General features: G+C 33.1%; 3 protein-coding genes across 4 annotated transcripts; 2 read left to right on the forward strand and 1 right to left on the reverse strand.

Annotated features, from left to right (window-relative positions):
• Positions 1 to 7,208: 7,208 nt before the first annotated feature.
• Positions 7,209 to 7,869, reverse strand: LOC100793523 (putative rapid alkalinization factor). Its single transcript, NM_001254286.3, has one exon. It carries the CDS (start codon positions 7,808 to 7,810, stop codon positions 7,442 to 7,444), a length of 369 nt encoding a protein of 122 aa, NP_001241215.1. The 5' UTR covers positions 7,811 to 7,869; the 3' UTR covers positions 7,209 to 7,441.
• A 4,485-nt stretch (positions 7,870 to 12,354) lies between these two features.
• On the forward strand, positions 12,355 to 14,696 carry LOC100787715 (probable xyloglucan galactosyltransferase GT14). Its single transcript, XM_003552725.5, has one exon. The coding sequence runs from the start codon at positions 12,511 to 12,513 to the stop codon at positions 13,933 to 13,935; it is 1,425 nt and encodes a 474-aa protein (XP_003552773.1). The 5' UTR covers positions 12,355 to 12,510; the 3' UTR covers positions 13,936 to 14,696.
• A 1,104-nt stretch (positions 14,697 to 15,800) lies between these two features.
• On the forward strand, positions 15,801 to 19,161 carry LOC100790201 (histidine protein methyltransferase 1 homolog). 2 transcript variants are annotated; one of them, XM_003552233.5, is made up of 9 exons: positions 15,801 to 15,955; positions 16,028 to 16,165; positions 16,235 to 16,297; positions 16,398 to 16,464; positions 16,550 to 16,650; positions 17,236 to 17,280; positions 17,361 to 17,657; positions 17,807 to 17,909; positions 18,810 to 19,161. In XM_003552233.5, exons 1-9 carry the CDS (start codon positions 15,932 to 15,934, stop codon positions 18,890 to 18,892), a joined length of 921 nt encoding a protein of 306 aa, XP_003552281.1. In that variant the 5' UTR covers positions 15,801 to 15,931; the 3' UTR covers positions 18,893 to 19,161. The 2 variants fall into 2 exon arrangements, with proteins under 2 accessions (XP_003552281.1, XP_006601885.1); XM_006601822.3 differs by having other exon boundaries at positions 15,824 to 15,955; positions 16,040 to 16,165.
• The last annotated feature ends 146 nt before the right edge of the window (positions 19,162 to 19,307 follow it).

Genomic DNA, 19,307 nt, shown 5'->3' on the forward strand with positions numbered 1-19,307 from the left:
CCCTCTTGGTCTTAATTATATGAAAAAAAATGCATGTATGTTGGTCCAGTAAATAAATAAATCTAAATTAATTTTACTTTTTAAAAGGTAGTATTAAATAATATTAGTAAAATTAAATAATATTAACTAATAAAAGGTAGTATAACAAAAAAGTTTACTTTTTAAAGAGATTAGTAAAATTAAATAATATTAACTAATTTTTTTAACTTTCATAAATCATTGTTATTATTTATATTCCATACCGAAAAAAGTAAAAGAATAATATTTTTTTTAAAAAAGAGAAAATTAAAAAGAAATGGAGTAAGTAGTAATCAAATTTTAAAATTTTTACCATCGTTAATTTACCAGATCACCGACAAGACAAATATAAAGAGCTGGGGCTACCATTTTCACAGGTCCAACGTTTGGCAGCTAAGCCCCATGCCTTTTTAATTTCAACGTTCTTGCTTTGCTTTTCGGCTGTCCTCCATTTCTGTGCCCCGTTTACTTCAACATTCACAGAAAATATTTTAGTTTTATATTTAAAATTATAAAACAAAAATCACCTGTAAATTACATTATGTGAAATAAAAATATATAATTAAGCTTAGACGATTTTTTTTTATCAAGTATGCAACACCCACCTATAGAACACAGTCTTCGTGGGTTCATTTCATTGTATATTCCAATTTCCAAGCATATATTCAGATCCTCTAAGTATGAATTTTGAAAATATAACATTACCGGTATATGTTTAGACTAAAGTTTGTGAACTTAAATTTGGATTAAATTTAAGTTTATAAATTAAGTTTGTAAAAATATCTCAAGTCTTATTTTTATTAATCTGAGTTTTTAAATAAAAATTTATTCTCAAACATTCTTTTTAAGGATAATCAAACATAATGATTTTAAATTGATTTTCCTCTCAAACGTAATTTTAAAACACTTCCATTAAAAATTTAAACATACTCTTAGGATCCTTTTGGTTTAGAGGAATGAGAAAGGTATTAAAATAAACTGAGATGAAAAAATATAAAATATTTGAATTACAGTACGTAGAGTATAAAGGTGTAAGATGTACACTAATTTTTTTTTAAACTTTCATCTCAAATGCAATCAAGTTTTAAGTCCCATTTAACCAAATATTACCTTAATGTCAAACAAGATCCAAATGATCCTGGATTCATGTCCGTCTAAAATTTGAGATACTTGAAAATATATTAAGCAAGTTTCAAATGACATTATTTAATAAGGTCTTGAATTTGAGACCCTTAAAAATATACTAAAGGTAATTAATCAAATTTTCTTTGAGAATAAGTGGTATGGAATGTAACATGGTGGCAAAACGGAAAAATGATATGGGGTGGTGGAACTGGAGCTTGCTTCACGGGTATTTTATTTTGTCAATCTGAGACCCACCAACCGCGGAGTCATGATCAGAGGTTGCTGAGTGTTGAGGTTTCAATTGTGGCTCTCAACAAAACACCACTGCTGTGACAAATATAGTATTAGTAGGCGAGACAACCACGTAGCATTAAAAAACACACAAATAACACCTCATAATTAAAGACATAAACTCTCTGTTTGTGTACTGCTAGATGTAAAATAAAATATATATAAAATCTGAGATATTTATCCAATTTATACCATTTTTAAAAATAATATCAGGGATATTTAATTAAAGTACAGTAACATATATGTGTAAACATAAACATAATGAACAAAATTAAAAGAAGTATGAAACACTGCATCCAGAAAAGAAAAAGGTTGACAATGAAACACATGCACACAAGAAAGCAAAGGTAAGACGAACAAGAAGATTTATTAATTATTCCTAAAGCACACATAAATAATCTCTGTTAGATACTGGCGGCGGTGGAGGTTTTCTATACAGCAGCTGTATATATGTATAGTTCATCAAGACAGGCCTTTGCGATCGGGTGTAACGTTACTATACAGCTTTGAGCTTTTCCACGCTATTTTTTGTTTCTTGGGCAAGCTTTTGGAAACTAAATTATTTTTGTTTTAAATAAATGTTATCAATTTTTGTTAAGTTATATGGGATAAAGAAGACATAAACGGATAGTCATACACAAATGTGTTTGAGCCTTTTTAATATGAAAAATACATGTATTTTAGTCAAAATAAAAAATAAATAATGATATCATATCTCAACATAATCTCAAAGGAAAAAAAAAAGAATGATAGCACAGTTTATGTACTTTAATTTGGAGGTTGGAATGTCTTACTAGTCCAGAGAACTAGAGCCCAGAGGTGGATACACTACTTTTAAAGCATTAATTAAACCAACATTTTAAAAGTATAATAAATATATTTTTAAGAAAATACTTTTTATTTGTTTAGATTAATCATTTATGTAAAAAAAAAAAAGAAGAAAAAAGAGTGATAAGATTAATGTGCTAAGTTGCATAAATCAGTCCTAGTAACTTGATAGACAAGACAGATAGAGTTAAAATTACAAAAAGTGACTCAACTTAATTGTCCAGTTTGAGTTGTTTGACATGCATGCACACAAAACATCAACAAACATTTGAATGAGCAGAAATCCATATAGAGGCTTAATTTGGTTAAGATAAGTAGGAAAATGAGGATCTAAATAAAATTTTAGTGATGGTACTAGTAGCATTAAACGATCATGTAATATTGCCATGGCATGCATAAGTAACAATAAGAAATGATTACACGTATACGTAGACACGAAATAAGATGAGATGAATTGATTTGACTTGGTGCAGAAGAGGAGATGGAGCGAATCAGCATCGTCCATTTGGAGTGAGTGGAAGCTATTTAAAGGCATATTCTGAGACTGGCAGACTTGGTAACGATCGAGCTTTGGAGATGGCGTTGTTGGTTGAGAAAACAAGCAGCGGAAGAGAGTACAATGACGCAAGCAGATTTCGGAAGATTAAAATCGTTTGAACTTGAATGTCATCGAGTCGGATCCGGAATAGTTGGCAGATCTACAGTTCCCCTCGCATAATGTTACGGATTCAATATTCAAACAATAATGTGACCATAGCCCTTGTCAGTAAGAAGATTAAAATGAACTGTCAGAAATATTTGATACTGCACGTGTTGTTTGTTACTATATATGCATCTAATAATCTATTATACACTTTAATCCTCTGGCCCTCCAATACAATTCGTTTTTCTTATAAAAAAAATCTATAGTTGTCACCTATGAAGCACGGACACTTCAGCTCCTTACTGTATTCGATGTCTGACACGCGTCAGTATCTAACACCGACACGACACCCGCACTACGTTCTATATTTTGGACATTACAGGTGTCCACGTGTCCGTGTCCGTGTCGTGTCCGGTGTTCGTATCGGTGTTGGTGCTTTATAGGTTGCCACTATACAAAGTGAAGTTATTCTTTGCAGGGTCAAAGATCTAAAAACCCAAAATAATAAGCTAGAATCAAAATGGAAAAGAGAGAGAGACAAGAAAATCCACCATTTTTCGCCTGCTCCAAAGTCCCAGCTTTCCACTTCTTTTTCCACATTTAATCCTTTTATATCATCAAAGTCCCAGCTGATTGTTACATAAGGATACTTGATGCTTCAATTTTGGTTGAACCGGGTATCCTTCCGCCAAAACCCAAGAACTTATCCTGTGTATGATCAGATTGGATTCATCTCTCTCAACAAATACTTTTTCATACACACGGATAAAAAAAAAGCAAAAATTGATCACAATTTTATAAGCAACTTAGAGATATATTATTAAAATAATAGTTAAGAACACAATAAAACTTTTTTTCTTCCGATAGTACACATAAAGCATTCATGTACCTTATATTCTCGTCTGAATGAAAATAATTTTATATGATAATTATTTATCTCCACTTTATTACTACCTTCGTTCCTGTATATAAAAACAAATATTTAATTCATCAAGATTAATGAAAATAGTTAAATTAGTTTATTTTAATTAATATTATAATATTTAATTTTTTTTCTAAAATACCCATAAAATTGGTTCAGGTGATAATTAGATATAACAAAAATATTGGTAATCCAAGGAAAAAGATTCAACCAATGAGTATGAGTTATATTGTTAATAACTCAATAAATACACTTATTAGTAAAATTCATAATAAATTAGATGTATAAAAGAAAATTAATAATTAATACATTTGAAAGTAATCATAGGAAAAATACTATCATTTATTTCTTATATAAAGAATCAGAGGTAGTATTTAACATTCCTTCTACTTTATTCATATAAGGGTTGGTAAGTAAGTTGTTGGTGAAAAGGGCCGTTGTGGAACCCAAGGCAGGTTCGTTTACGCCAGACACAAAAAATAAAAAGAAAATGAATCAGCTTCCATAATATTCGCTCTAATTTTTTTACATCACTAATAGGCCTTCTTATTTTGTGCAAAGAGGCGAAGAGGGTTAGTTATTTTGGATTCGGAAATTGGCATTGAAAGAAAAATAAAGGTACGAGAAAGAAAGTGGTTTTAATGATGACAGTAGCAAAAATGATGCTATAATTTGGGTCCAGCAGATGCAGGCACTGATGCATATATAGCCCATTAGCCCCTTCTTTATAAGTGGCGCCGTTTGAACACTCCCCACCTCCCCCCAAAGAAAAAGTGGCGCCTACCATTCATTAGTCATTACCAATAGGCAATAATCCAGTGATCATCATAACTGAACTGCAATTACAACTTAGAAGCTTCAATGCGATCCACCCAACCCAACGCGTTTCACAACCAAAATTCAGCTTTACACTGTTATTGAGCAAAGTCAAGGTTTTCATACTAAGCCTTTTTAGCCTTGGCACATTTCATATTATTCCTAACTAACTCCCTTCACCATTAACATTAATCTAATTACGCCACATGGAACTCCTTCAATTCATACAAATACAGTTGGGCCTAGGGTAGGATCCCATGAAAATCTCATAAGTGACCAAGCATGACACGGAAGAAAGAGTTGAGTAAATGTGAATAATTTTCAGAACTTGCTCAACATCTTTCAAACTTTCACACGACCTACCATCATTTCAGGCAAACTTTTCCCACCATCAAGTGGATAATATGATCCCCTTTATAAAATTATTTACAACGATGTTACCATTTTAAACAAACAGACAGCAATAGATTAATAAACACATACAGGCAACGGGTGGATAATATAATGCTATAGAAACTAATTTTGATATAATGACACAAGAAATAATATAGATGATGATAAAAAGACATCACCATTTTCTTAACCACAACCCATTTATGTGTTTGACACCCCATTTAATAACATTATCTCTCAGTTTCTTATTATTCTAAGCCCACAACCTCAGCCTGACTATACCCATTAGCAATATCATCCAACTTTATGATATTTGGAAAAAGAAATTGCATTAGCTAGTTGGATTGAATAACTATCAAGATGAAAGAAGGAATTGTTCCTTCTATTTCCGGAAGGGATGTCAGTTACACTGTTATAGAACACTACAACATTGAATTGAAGTGGTTCAATAAGCTAAAGGGGGGAATGGGACAAATCAGAGTGCTTTTGTACCCAAGGAAAAGAATTTCAAATACTCTGTTGAACATAGAAATAGAAAAACATTAAAAAGTATGACATACTCTGTTGAACATAACATACATAAAGTTACGAACAAGATGTTATCAAATACAGGGGCATATATAACCGAATATGTATGCATAAGAAATGGTTTTTCATTGCCTGAACAGTCAACCTACAATAATAACAAAAGCCACTAATCCAGAAAGGGATGGCAATTAAGTAGCATTTTTTCTGTACCCCTCGGCCTTATAACAGTAATAATAATATTATAGAGATAATATTATCTGTACCAAAATAATAATATCATGATAGTAAATATCATCATAACATTATAGGACCTATGATCTAAGGCCCATTAAAATAGTGTGTATATATGGTGAGATCCTCAAGTAAAGTTTAACTGTTCATGGTCATTATTGTTCTTATTTTAATATATTAAGTAATATCTGACTTTGAGCATTGAAATACCTTGGCAAGTATCTCCTCTTGGCGCTTGGAGAAAGGTTTCGGACACAGACGCAGACTAAGGCTCGGCACATCGAAGGAAAATTACAGCCGTACCTCAGAGAGGTACATTTTCTTACCTTATCAGAAAGCTCAAAAGCAGTACTAGATGCAACGTTTCCAACAGGCTGTCCAACCTGGTGCTAAAATGACAAGCCAGGAGACAGACAGGTGCGGTAATCAAATTTTTAACCCAAACGAACTTCATCTTTAAAACCGTCGATTTCATTTAAGATTATGTTACTATACAGATTTTATGTCACAAGAGACCTGAATTTTTTTTTATTAATTTTATTTTACCAAAATCTTACACCAAACCAGAAACTGGTCTAAAATTTCCATCTCCCCTTTATTCTCTGCTTATTGGGTTTACGCCACAGTTCAAGAGATTACTAGATGCAATCTATTACACATTTCTGAAGTCTCATTATGTGATTTATCGCAAGTCACAAAAAGTATGGAATTACAGACTTTCTTATCACACAACTCAAAACTTTCACGATGGATTAATTGTCCTATTTGGGGTTAAGCTTCAAATATAAGGAATATGACTTGGTTAACTATTTCAAACTGCAGAGGCTATTAGGTGAACAAAGATTAGTATAGTCCAGAGTTGAACAATAAGACATGGTATGTTGGCTTGCGTTTGATCCACAAAATCTTGCTTTAGAAACATTGAAGAAAATAAAGAGCAATAGAAGTGACAGTCCTGCAGGAGTTGGCTATATAAACACAAGATCCCACAACAGTACTCAATCACCTAACATTAGATCAAGGCAAAATGGAAACAGGGAATAAGAGATTGTTTTAAATAAGGTGGTTCTGCAGTAAAATCTGGTTTTATATTAGGAGCTATCTTCTGCAGAATACGGTTGGATTAGCCCGTATTAAATCAAATATAAGTAGTTATCTCATTGGCTCAAAACTTGATTTTTCCTATCCTGGCATTAGAGTTTGAAGAGGACATAAGGAAAAAAAAAAAAAAAAACCTAGCTTCTGGGAAAATATTTGTCATTCTTAACATTTTCTATCCCAGTAATGGAAAGTTACCAAGACAATTTCAATAAAAAGTTAAACTTTGCAACTAATCCCTATGGTAAGCTGTTAAAAAGTACTCATTTAATTTTTCTAGACCCTCTTTCCAACAAAATGATATCACCAAATTGAAGTAGTAACTGCAAATTTCTATCAATTTTATTATTTTGTAACAAATAGGCATCATAATGCAAAGGAAATGCGACATCTGCTCGGAAAGAAAAATAGATACTTTCATAGATACGCTGGACATAAATGTTTAAAAGTAAAATAGAAAACATTTAAAAGCATGATCTTAACTAGAGAGGAAGGAAAGCTAAAGAGAAAAGGGAAGGGCAAAAGAGAAGGGAGAAGACTTTCCTCCATCAAGTTTTGATGTCTTGACCTCTTGCACAAGCAGTAATTACCTCACAGCCTCTATTATAAGGATTTGCTCGTATTGCATGACAATTGTAGTAAGAAGCTCCAGCCCTATCACAGGGAACCATGTCTCTCTTGAGTGTGTCATAGCTAATGTACTTTTTCTGCATTGCCAGAACTCTTCTGTTGGTCTCCGAATCCATCTCCGGCTCTGTCAAGCTCAAGCACTCCCCAATGCTCTTGGTGCAAACCCTTTTGGTCATAACATCCACTTCATGGAAATTGAGGTCCACAAATGGTAGGCCAGTGCAAGTGTGGAACAGAAAAAGGGTCAGACAGAGGGAGATCATGGAAATGAATCTGGGTTGGGACATTGTTGTGTTTAGCTGCCTGGTGTCTTGTTTTGTTTTAAGTGCGAGATGCTTGGTTTGGTTGTTGGAGGGCTATAAATTGGGGATAGGACATAGCAGGTGTTACAACTATAGTCAACTATTTTAGGGCCATCATTACTGTCAGCAACCCACAATCAGAGATATCATTACATCCCGGAATTAGTATACAGTCACTCAATTTCATTAATTTTCAGACTGCTTAGTATTCTTAACCACGCATCAATGGTGGATTAGTCAACTGATTAATGAATCTTTCTCCGTGAACAATTTTTTTGTCTCTTACTATTCAATAAAATATACTCTAGTATATACCCTACTATAATATTGCCTTTCTTTTTTCATTTTCTCCTAAAATTATAATTGTCTTCATTTAATATTTTTCATTACCTTTAAACTTGATATTTAAAAATAAATTTTAATCTTAATTACCTATACATTTAGAGATCTTCATAAATAGTGTAGCAAATTATTCTTCATCCGTTCCTGAAATATATTTGAATTTCTTCCCTATTAGCAACACATAAGAAATACAAGAGTACCTTTTTTTTTTTGCATGGTCTCATATCACAGTCAAAAGTAAATTTCTTTCTATATGTAAAATTCTTTTAATAATTTTTTTTCATACACTCCAAAGAATAATCGTTTTATGACTCAAAAAATACCACACAAGAAAATAAAATACATTGAAATATGGACAAAACAAAAAGACAAACCTAAATTAAAATAACCTATAGATCTAACTAAATTATTGAGGACAGAAAGAGGGGGATGAAAGGATTTTCACAAGAGAAAAACGACAGTTTTACCGCGCCAAAAAAGGTTACGGAGAATACTGAAACAAAAAGAAAAGAAAAAATGGAGAAAGGATGAGAAAAAGATAAAGTTAAAATGAAATAGTTAATAACAACAAAACATTTGAGTAAAAATATGAGAAAATTCAAAATATGTTATAACAAAAAAAGCGTAATAGACCTTCCTTTTCTTTTTCTTTTTTTACAGATTATTGTTATTACTATTATTTAACAAGAGATTTAACCTTTTCTAGATCAATATGTCGACAAAAAGAATAACGGGAAGAAGTGGAAATGAAGCAAGTAAACTGAACAAGCAAAGAGCATCCGCATTTACCTACTTAATTTTGCTGAAGATAAAATGATGCATTTCGGCCAAAGTTACCTTATTTTAGTTTAGAGTGTGTTTATTTTCAAAAATAAAATAAGTAGCTATAAACCATGAATGAATTACACTGGCATCTGAAATTTACAGATCATGGAGCTGTACATCTCAGAAAAACATTCAACCAATAACGAAATATGAAGCTATATGTGTTTTGAACTTTGAAGTAGGTAACAAATTCTGGTGTGTTCCTGTCTCTTCAAATATATAATGGCCTAAGACAATCCTCGTTATCAACGTAAAAAGAGTACGATTGAAATGAAAATACCATCATGATGCATCTTGTTCATTTTATACAGTAGCACGGCTCAGAAGGTTAATTGGTTGCTGATGTCACCACAACTTTCCATCATATTATGGAAATGGAAGTAAGAGTTAATTAGTGATAGAATTATTATTTGTAATGTGGTGAAAGTGAAACGAGAAAGGATGGAATAGAGAGACCGAGTGCAGAAGTGAGGGGCCATTTGAGTGGCAATCAAAATGCAGAATAAAAAAGAATGCATTCCGCTACATTGTATTCCAATTCAAACTTCTACTACCCATCAAGGCAATTATGTTTACAGCAACATATCCAAAACATTTCCAGATGAGCGCCCTTGATCTTGGTGAGCAACATGACATGCATTTGCTTTGTGGGTGGGGTGTTCCCAAAACACATCATTTACTCTAACTGGACCACTTGGGGGAGGTGCCTCGTTTACATTTCCAATTTGCCAAATTCTGGACATGAATTTCTCTTGACTTGTAATGGAGAAGATGCCAGAGTTAGATTTAAAAGGCAGGATATATAACTGTCACTGATATCATCACAATTTGGGGGTCTCAGGAGCTGTGGCTGTTTCCATGTTAAAACTAAAAGATGCTCCAGTTTGAACTGAGTGTACTACATGACACCACCAAGTTCATATCCGAAAGTGTGAGTTTATTGGAGAAATCTAGATGAGAAATTCCATTCCAAAACTGTCATGAACCTGAGGCAATCGCCTTTACTTGTTATATGCCAACAAAAGTGGGATTGTGAAGAGCCTTTTGAAAGAAAGTGAGCAAATGTTTCTGCCTCTCCTCCATGGCATCCAATCGCTGGAGAAGAGTGCTTGCGGCAGATTGGTTTATCCGATTTATTAAACGACTTAATTATGTTTCAAATTTATATCATGGTTTCTTGTTAATTTATTCAACTCACTGAAGCGTGTTAGAAAAATTACATTTTTTTCTCCGTGATTTTGACTTGGACTATCAGTTCCCACTGTAACGTGGGGTCTTCAAAACCTAACTGCCATTTCAAGAAAAGGAAAGGGCCATATGAAGGCCCAACTTCTCTCTCTCTCTCCCGCCAGCCCCAAGTTTTTTTAATCATTTTTTGTGTCAAGTTGTTTTTTGTCAACGAGTTTTTTTTTCTTTTTTCGGCATTTGCTATTTTTCCTTTCCTTTTCAATTTGTTTTCTAAAAATGTTCTCTTTTGAAAAATACATTTCCCTATTAACATGTAAGCAATTTCTTCCTGGATTCTTTGTTGGTTAGAATTGGATGTTATTTTTATTTTAACCATCACATTATACAATTTCTTATCGAGTTGTCTTAGCAATTACTTTGATTAAAGTATTCTTATCCACACCACCACCCGACCCTTAAAGTCTAACCATTCTCACAGTGGGATTTTCAAGTTTTGTCATTATATCTTTCATTGTGGATTTTCTAGAACCAAATTTTATATAGCATTAGACAAAAAGGTGTCATTTGATATTAAGTTCTCTATATATGCAAAGAGGAGCAAGTGTCCCAAAGAAAAAGGAGTGTCACGGTTGGATCTTCAAGTTTTGTCACTATGTCTTTAATCACAAGTTTTTTCCTAAAATTATTAAAGGGGGAATGTATTTTTTTTTTTAAAAAAGATGATATTTTTGGAAAACAAAATGAATAGAGAAGTGTGTGAGAAGAGTGGGAGAGTGGAAATAGTAACTTTCTATTCTATTTTATTTTATTAAAACCCCAAGTTTTTGAGCCATCAGGTACAACCTCCTCTTTTTCGGCCTCAACAATTAGAGAAATTATTATATGATTGTTGTTGTGTTATTGGTTTGGTTTTGATTTTTGAAGGTTTTGTCATGTCTCGAACCTAAGACCATGAATATGGTGTTGCAACAAACAAATTGCTACCCTTAGTTTTTACGCATTCATTTCCATATATCTCATTAGCATCACCTTATTGATAATTTTGTAGTTATAAATTTTTTACTTCATGATGCACTTGTTTAGTAAAATTCTATCTTTGTAAAAGTATATTATAATCATGAAATTTCCTTCAAACAATATATAAATGACATATGAAAAGTTTTATTTGATTACATCGAATCATGAATTGGTAAATTGTATCATTTTTGAAGAGGAAACTCAAGTGTTTAAAATACACGTCTTAATATAATAATGAGGACACAAAGAATTATTGACCATAATCTGCAAAGTCCATGGCCCAAAAGGTTAAATGTTGAGTTGTTACGTGTTACTCATTTCAGTCATTTGTTCACTATTGAAAATACCATTTTTACTAGCGTTCATCCTGAACTAAGATTGGACTCTTCATGAAATTTATAGTTACATTACTTATAACTTTCTTATTCGTAGAGAAAGTTTATTCGAAATTCTCTTCTATTCCAAAGCCTAATATTTGATTGAAGCTCTTATTTGATTTAATCATTAATATCATTATTATTTCTGATTACATTTTTCCTCCAATAGTGTATTCTTATACAATATATAAATTATCATCCTTTGTCCACTTTTCACTATACAAACAAATAAAATAAGTTATTTGATTCTAAACGTTCATTTAATTTCTTTGAAATAAAATATTTGTAAATTTTATCATTCTTGATATATAAAACCCACCTATAATGTATGATTATTTAAATGAGTTGTTTATATTTAAAATTTACATATCTTATAATATCATATAAATTTAAGAATTTTGTACAAAAATTTATTCCAATATGAAAATTACTAAAGTTTTTGTTTAAATTAATTTCTCATTGTATTTATGCTAATTGTTGGTTTGGAAAGTATTTTTTATTGATAAAAAATAGTTAAACAACATTGTATAAGAAATGCCATATCATATATTCTATCGACAATTTTTTGTTAAATGTATCTTATTTGCAAGCAACTCTATAAGTAACCACATTGTAATACTCTATAAGCAACCATGTAGGACTATTAGAAATGGCGTCCAAGCGTGACATGATTAAGAATTAAACGGTAACAATTGTACTTATAGAAGTTGATTTAAGAATGTTTTTAAATATAACAAATAAGGATTAAATAAAAATAAAAATATAAGTTAACAATCTAGGTATAACTATTGGAGATGACATGCATGGTGAGAAGAGAAGTCGAAACAAATAAGCGATGGAAGAGGCACGTATTGGCGCCGACAAGGTAACGGACGTTTGCAATTCCGTGAGTCTTTAAATTCAAAAATGATGAGAATCAGAGGCTAAGCTTCAATAATGGAAAAGTGGTGCGTGATCTCTCCAAGTTGCTACGATAATCATCATCTCTGCTTTGCAATTTTCTTGTCCTTTCTCTTCTCCTCTTTGCTGTTATCCTTTCATGGTCCCAACCTCCCTTTCTTAGTGAAGCCATCCAAGACCATAAGTGTCACAGATTCCTGCATTGGCCGCTATGTTTACATTCACCAACTCCCCTCCCGCTTCAACAATTACTTTCTTAAGAATTGCCAGTTCCTTACTAGAGGCACTGACAAACCCAACATGTGTCCTTACATGCTTAACATGGGTTTAGGCCCTCAGATTCCTAACTCTCAAGGTCTTTTCTCCAACAACACTTGCTATGCCACCAACCAGTTCTTGTTGGAGGTTATTTTTCACAACAGGATGAGCCAATACGCCTGCTTGACCAACGATTCCTCCCTCGCCTCTGCCATTTTTGTCCCCTTCTATGCTGGTCTTGATGTTAGCCGTTTCCTTTGGCTCTCTAATCTTACCGAGAGAGATTCCTCTGGTCGTGATCTTCTTCAATGGCTTGCAAAAAGACCCGAGTGGAAGAAAATGCGGGGTAGAGACCATTTCCTTGTTTCAGGGAGGATTGCTTGGGATTTCAGGAGACAATACGATGATGAGTCCTATTGGGGTAGTAAGTTCAGGTTTCTACCCGAATCCATGAACATGTCCATGTTAGCAGTTGAAGCAAGTTCGTGGAATAATGACTATGCAATACCCTACCCAACTTCTTTCCACCCATCAGAGGACACTCATGTTTTCCAGTGGCAGAGAAAAATCAGACATCAAAAGCGGCCATACTTGTTCACTTTCACGGGAGCTCCAAGGCCTGAGCTTGAAGGTTCTATCAGGGGTAAGATTATAGACCAGTGTCGAGCTTCGAGTGTTTGCAAATTCGTTGATTGCAGCTATGGTGTTCAGAGATGTGACGACCCCATCAGTGTTATAAAGGTGTTTGGAAGTTCTGTGTTCTGTTTGCAGCCTCCGGGTGACTCATACACCAGAAGGTCCATTTTTGATTCCATGTTGGCTGGTTGTGTTCCCGTTTTCTTTCATCCAGGTACTGCTTATTCGCAGTACAAGTGGCATTTACCGAAGAATAGGACTAAGTACTCTGTGTATATACCAGTGAAGGATGTAAAACAATGGAATGTCAATGTGGAGCAGGTGTTGCGGGGAATTCCGGAGGGTGAGGTGTTTGCAATGAGAGAGGAGGTCATAAAGCTGGTTCCAAATATTATCTATGCAGATCCTAGGTCAAAGTTAGATTGCTTTACAGATGCGTTTGATTTAGCAGTAAAAGGAATGGTTGAAAGGATAGAGAAGGTGAGGGAAGAAATGAGGAGTGGGAGAGATCCTAGCATTGGTTTTGCAGATGAAGACCATTATAAGTATACATTTTCACAAAATTAAAGCTAAAAGGAAGACATATCATGTTATAGTGCAATATCGTTACCTTCAGAGAATCCCTTGTGACACTTTTATTTTTATTTTTTTGGTGTTCTTGCTTTTCTGGTTTACTTTTGATTTTGGTTTGTTCTTGGCCTACAAAGAAGTGAAGAAAAATGTTTGTAACTTGTGAAAAGAAAGACAGACAAGCAACAAAAGTAGTATGGTCTGATGCCATCAAACCAAGCAAATAACAGTCCTGGGGATGGCTAGTTAATTTTATTATTATCTTAAAACTGATTGAGTTGCTAGAATTTGTTTGGCGTGCCGACAGTGTAACTGGTATTGAAAGACATGGGCATGGGATGCATGTGAGGTTGATGAAATTTCCAGTTATAACGTTTAGACATAGTCACAGTCAGAGTCATAAAAGAAGTAGACCCCATTTGATTCCAAGCCCCGTATCACCGCCTGCAATCAAGGTCCCATTCCACCATTAATTGACTCAATAGTCTTTTTTTTCTATAAAGGGTCACGCAGTCCAATTTCCTTTCCGAAAACAATGTCACCTAGTCAAAGTTACTCCATTCACTCCTTCCGCTTAACAAAAGTAAGAAAGAGGAATCAGATGTATTATTAATTTCATTTTTATATTATTTAATTTACTTTTTAATTTTTTTATAAATAAATCAATTTGATTTTTATTTTTTTAAATAATTCAATCTGGTGCTCAAGTCTTTCAAATCTTGGGATCAAATTGATTCTTTTTAAGAATTTGAGAAGTAAATTTAACCTTTTAAAATTTTGAAGATCAAATTGATTCATTTTTAAGAATTTGAAAATCAAATGGAACTTTTTAAAAATTTAGGGATTAAATTGATAATTAAGACTTTTAATTTCAATAAATATAATTTAGTTTTAGTTTTTCATTTTAAAAATTTTTGCTTTTACAAATTCAAATTTTAAAATATTCTTTATTTTATTAATAATATTAACAAATAAACATTTTATCATCTTATGACATATATTGCCTTAAAATGATTGTAGATAATAATTACCAAGAACTTTAGCCTGTATTTATTTTGTTTTACATAATTACAATTTATAACTAATTAAATATTGGTGATATATAAATTATATTATAGTTAAAATTCATAATAAATAAATATTTTAATATAAAATTATATCTTAGATTTATAATAAATATTTTAAATTATAAATTATATCAAAATATTATTATAAAAATGTTTTGTTATATAGGCAAATGTATTAACTCTTTATTGAGTGAACATAAATTTTGCAATAATTTCTTCCTCGATTGCAACATGTCTTTTATTGCCTCTATTATAAACATCAGTATTCAGAATTATTCACTCACCAATGAAAATGTGTGAGTTATAAAATGTACCTCTTATTTCTTCTTTCTTTTTTTTTTTTATAGCAAATGTGCCTCTTACTTAAAATTATAAAATAAACGCATAAATTATTACTTCAAAATATTACAAAAATCAAAGTCATCAAGACTGTTATTTATTCTATATTGGTTCGAAATTAAATATCATTATCATTTAATGTAATGCAATGACTTTTATATAGGACAAAAAACTTACAAAACAAATATTTATTGTCATAGTTAAATGTTCTAATTGATCAATATCTGATAATTAAAACTGTCAAAAAACTATAAAACAACATATATTGTCATAATGAAATTTTGTAATTGGAAAATGAATATCAATATCAGGTCATTATAATTTAACGACAAAATTTATGGAAAAAAACTAATAAAAAGAAAATTAAAAGAATCAGAAACACAAAACCAATTTTACAAACGTTTTTAAGTTCACGTGGAGCAGCCCGACCCAAAATTCATTTATGAGCTTTGAAAACATTCTCAAAGCCCAAAAGGCAAAGACAAACTCTGGACTTCGGAGGAAAAATAGTTGTTTAAAAACCAGAGAAAAAGGAGAGTGAAAAAAAAAAAAAAAACGTTAGCGAGAGGAGGAAGAAGTGTGAAAAAATGGCGGCGGCTGCGAACTCTGAGGTCTCAACGAGTGACTCCTTGTTCTTCACTTTCACCTCAATTCAATCCTTTTAACTTATTTTGCTGTGGCAGGGCAATGCTCAGAAACCGAGTTCGGAAACGTTTCAGTTATTCTCTTCCTCCGCTTCCGCCTTCGGAATCTTCGACGATGCTGCGCAACAAGTTCCTCCTATACCTCCTCCTCCCTGCGTTGAAGTCCTCGCTTCTGAGGTATTATTCCTTCGCCATTCATCATTCTTCTTTCAAACACTGCCGTTTTCAATATTCCTTCCTAATTAGGTTCCTTCATCCCTCAAACACAACGTGGACTCTGTAAATTTAGATGGAGTTATTTTGTTAAAGGTAATGCTTCTTTCTTTGTCTTCGAATTTTTTCATTATTTGAATTGAGATTATTGTTTAGTTTTATCCTTTATATTGTTTTTATGGACAACAATTCTCAGGGGCGGGTGAATACCCAGCAAGTTTTTGGTTTGTCCAACTCCGATTTAGTTCCCGGGAAATATGAAGGTGCTGCCATTTTCTGTTTATTCACCCATTCCCATCTCGTTCATGACTAAATCAGTTGCTGCAACTTTGGTTTCCTTTGGTCTAGGAGGACTTAAGCTGTGGGAAGGTTCACTTGATCTAATTAAAGCCCTTCGTTCAGATATAAAAAATGGGCTTATCTCATTTGCTGGGAAGCGAGTATTAGAGGTGGGCCTCTCTTTTTCCTGCTGATTTTGTATTTGTCTGTATGATTGACTGATAAATGACGGGCTGTTTAGTAGTATAACTTATTGGAATTGGGTTTGAGTAGAAAATCTAAATTCATACATGGAAGCACAGTAGCTAGTATGGATAGATGTAGTTTATATATAGTGGTATGAGGACAAATGTTCTTTTTATACCGGAGATAAAATTGCATTCAGAACTTGCACAGCCAAAGGTGTGCAATTGTTGATATAGCTGTTAGAGTGGAATGTCGGGCATAATTGTTCACATAGAAAGAAGATACACATTGCATGAACCACGTGCCTGCATCTTGCACAGCACATTTGAAACGGTTTCTTATCAATATTTTCCACTACACTTAACATGGACATTAACATCACCAATGTGTGTGGGTCTTCTTACCTGCTCCATAGCACGTCAGTTGATAGAAAAGTCATATTCAAAGGATCCTGATCTTGCATTTACTGAAACTGAGACACACATACACACACACACATATATATATAAATTGTAGTAGAAAAGCTGTCCGTCTATCTCAGTTTCAAGCTTTCAATATTTGATTTTCAGGTAGGATGTGGTCATGGACTGCCCGGAATCTTTGCATTTCTTGAGGTGAAACTATGGTTCATTGGCTTTGCTTTAGATCCTTAACTTTGAAATATATAATAATGTGCTTATTATGGTTGCTTTAGGGGGCAGCTGCTGTACATTTTCAAGACTTCAATGCTGAGGTCCTACGTTGCCTCACAATTCCTAATTTAAAAGCAAATCTTTCTGGAGAATCTCAACCATCATCATCCAACTCGACAATTTGTGACGAGGCAGAAGTTCGCTTTTTTGCTGGCGACTGGAGTGGAATTGATAAACTGCTCCCTCATGTTACTACAGATGCAAAACATAATCAAGGTGATGGTTATGACTTTATTCTTATGGCAGAGACAGTTTACTCAATCAACAGTCTCCAAAATCTCTATAATCTTATCAAGAAGGTATTTTTTTGTTCATAGACAAGAGCAAAATTTTATTTCTATGTTGATTCATTGCATTTTAAATTAGTACATTTATCTGTGTATTATAATGTATATTTTTAATTATAAAAATATTGGTTTGCTTATCTATTGAAGTGTTTAATACACAGTGCTTGCAACATCCTGATGGAGTAGTGTATATGGCAGCAAAGAAGTATTATTTTGGAGTAGGTGGTGGAACTCGGCGGTTTCTGTCTGTGGTAGAGAAGGATGGTGAGCTAGTACTGACATATGCAATTATATTCATGCTGGATTGTTATTCTGATTCGCTGTATGTTATGTGCTTAGAAGTTGCATAATAAAAAGTGATACCCTTGATATGCAAACAACTTTGTAGTAATAACATAAACATACTGATCCTTTTAACATATTTGTTCTCCACTATAAGCTATTGACACACACACACACAACGATAATTGTCCTACCTGTTAGCTGGAACCTTAATTACAGAACCATGGTGAGCTAGTACTGACATATGCAATTATATTCATGCTGGATTGTTATTCTGATTCGCTGTATGTTATGTGCTTAGAAGTTGCATAATAAAAAGTGATACCCTTGATATGCAAACAACTTTGTAGTAATAACATAAACATACTGATCCTTTTAACATATTTGTTCTCCACTATAAGCTATTGACACACACACACACAACGATAATCGTCCTACCTGTTAGCTGGAACCTTAATTACAGAACCAGGGTGAGCTAGTACTGACATATGCAATTATATTCATGCTGGATTGTTATTCTGATTCGCTGTATGTTATGTGCTTAGAAGTTGCATAATAAAAAGTGATACCCTTGATATGCAAACAACTTTGTAGTAATAACATAAACATACTGATCCTTTTAACATATTTGTTCTCCACTATAAGCTATTGACACACACACACACAACAATAATTGTCCTACCTGTTAGCTGGAACCTTAATTACAGAACCATGTGTTCCATGCCAGATGGGAGTCATAAAATGCTTGGTCACGTTTATGCAATGTGAACTATAAAGAATATAATTTCATCCTTATGAAATTTGATGCCAGTTTATTTTTCTTTTCTTTTACCAGACAATGTACTGTTCTCATGGTATCATAATTGCCCTTTATTTGTACAGGTGTCATGACTAGTAGCCTGGTTGCTGAAATCACAGATGGTTCATCTAATGTTCGTGAAGTATGGAAGCTTGCATACAAGTAGTATTAGTATTTTCTTCCTTCACCAGTCAAACTATCCTCGGTTTATTTGCTCGTGATTGCCCATGCATGAAAAGGGGGCTGTTGGAAGGGTGGCGATGGGTTGATCATTCATGTCGGATGAGTTTTGGTAATGGTTGTAGAAACCGTATGGTCAGGAGAGAATCTTGCCCCTCATTTCAAGCTATACTTCTCTCTCTGCTTATAGTGGGCTTGGTTTTCTTGGTCAAATGTATTTTCTAGTTGGTAATGCAAATATATATAATTTTCTCATTTGTATTTATTTTGATTTGATTCCCAGTAGGATAATGTTTTGTTGTTGTTGTTGTTGTGGTACCTATTTTGATTGGATGTAATGCATTGCTAGAGCTAAACCCCGTAGCAGATATTAAGGAATCAAAGAATGATCATGAAATGAG

This window comes from Glycine max, chromosome 18 (genome assembly GCF_000004515.6).
Source record: "Glycine max cultivar Williams 82 chromosome 18, Glycine_max_v4.0, whole genome shotgun sequence".
Classification (NCBI taxonomy): Eukaryota; Viridiplantae; Streptophyta; class Magnoliopsida; order Fabales; family Fabaceae; genus Glycine; species Glycine max.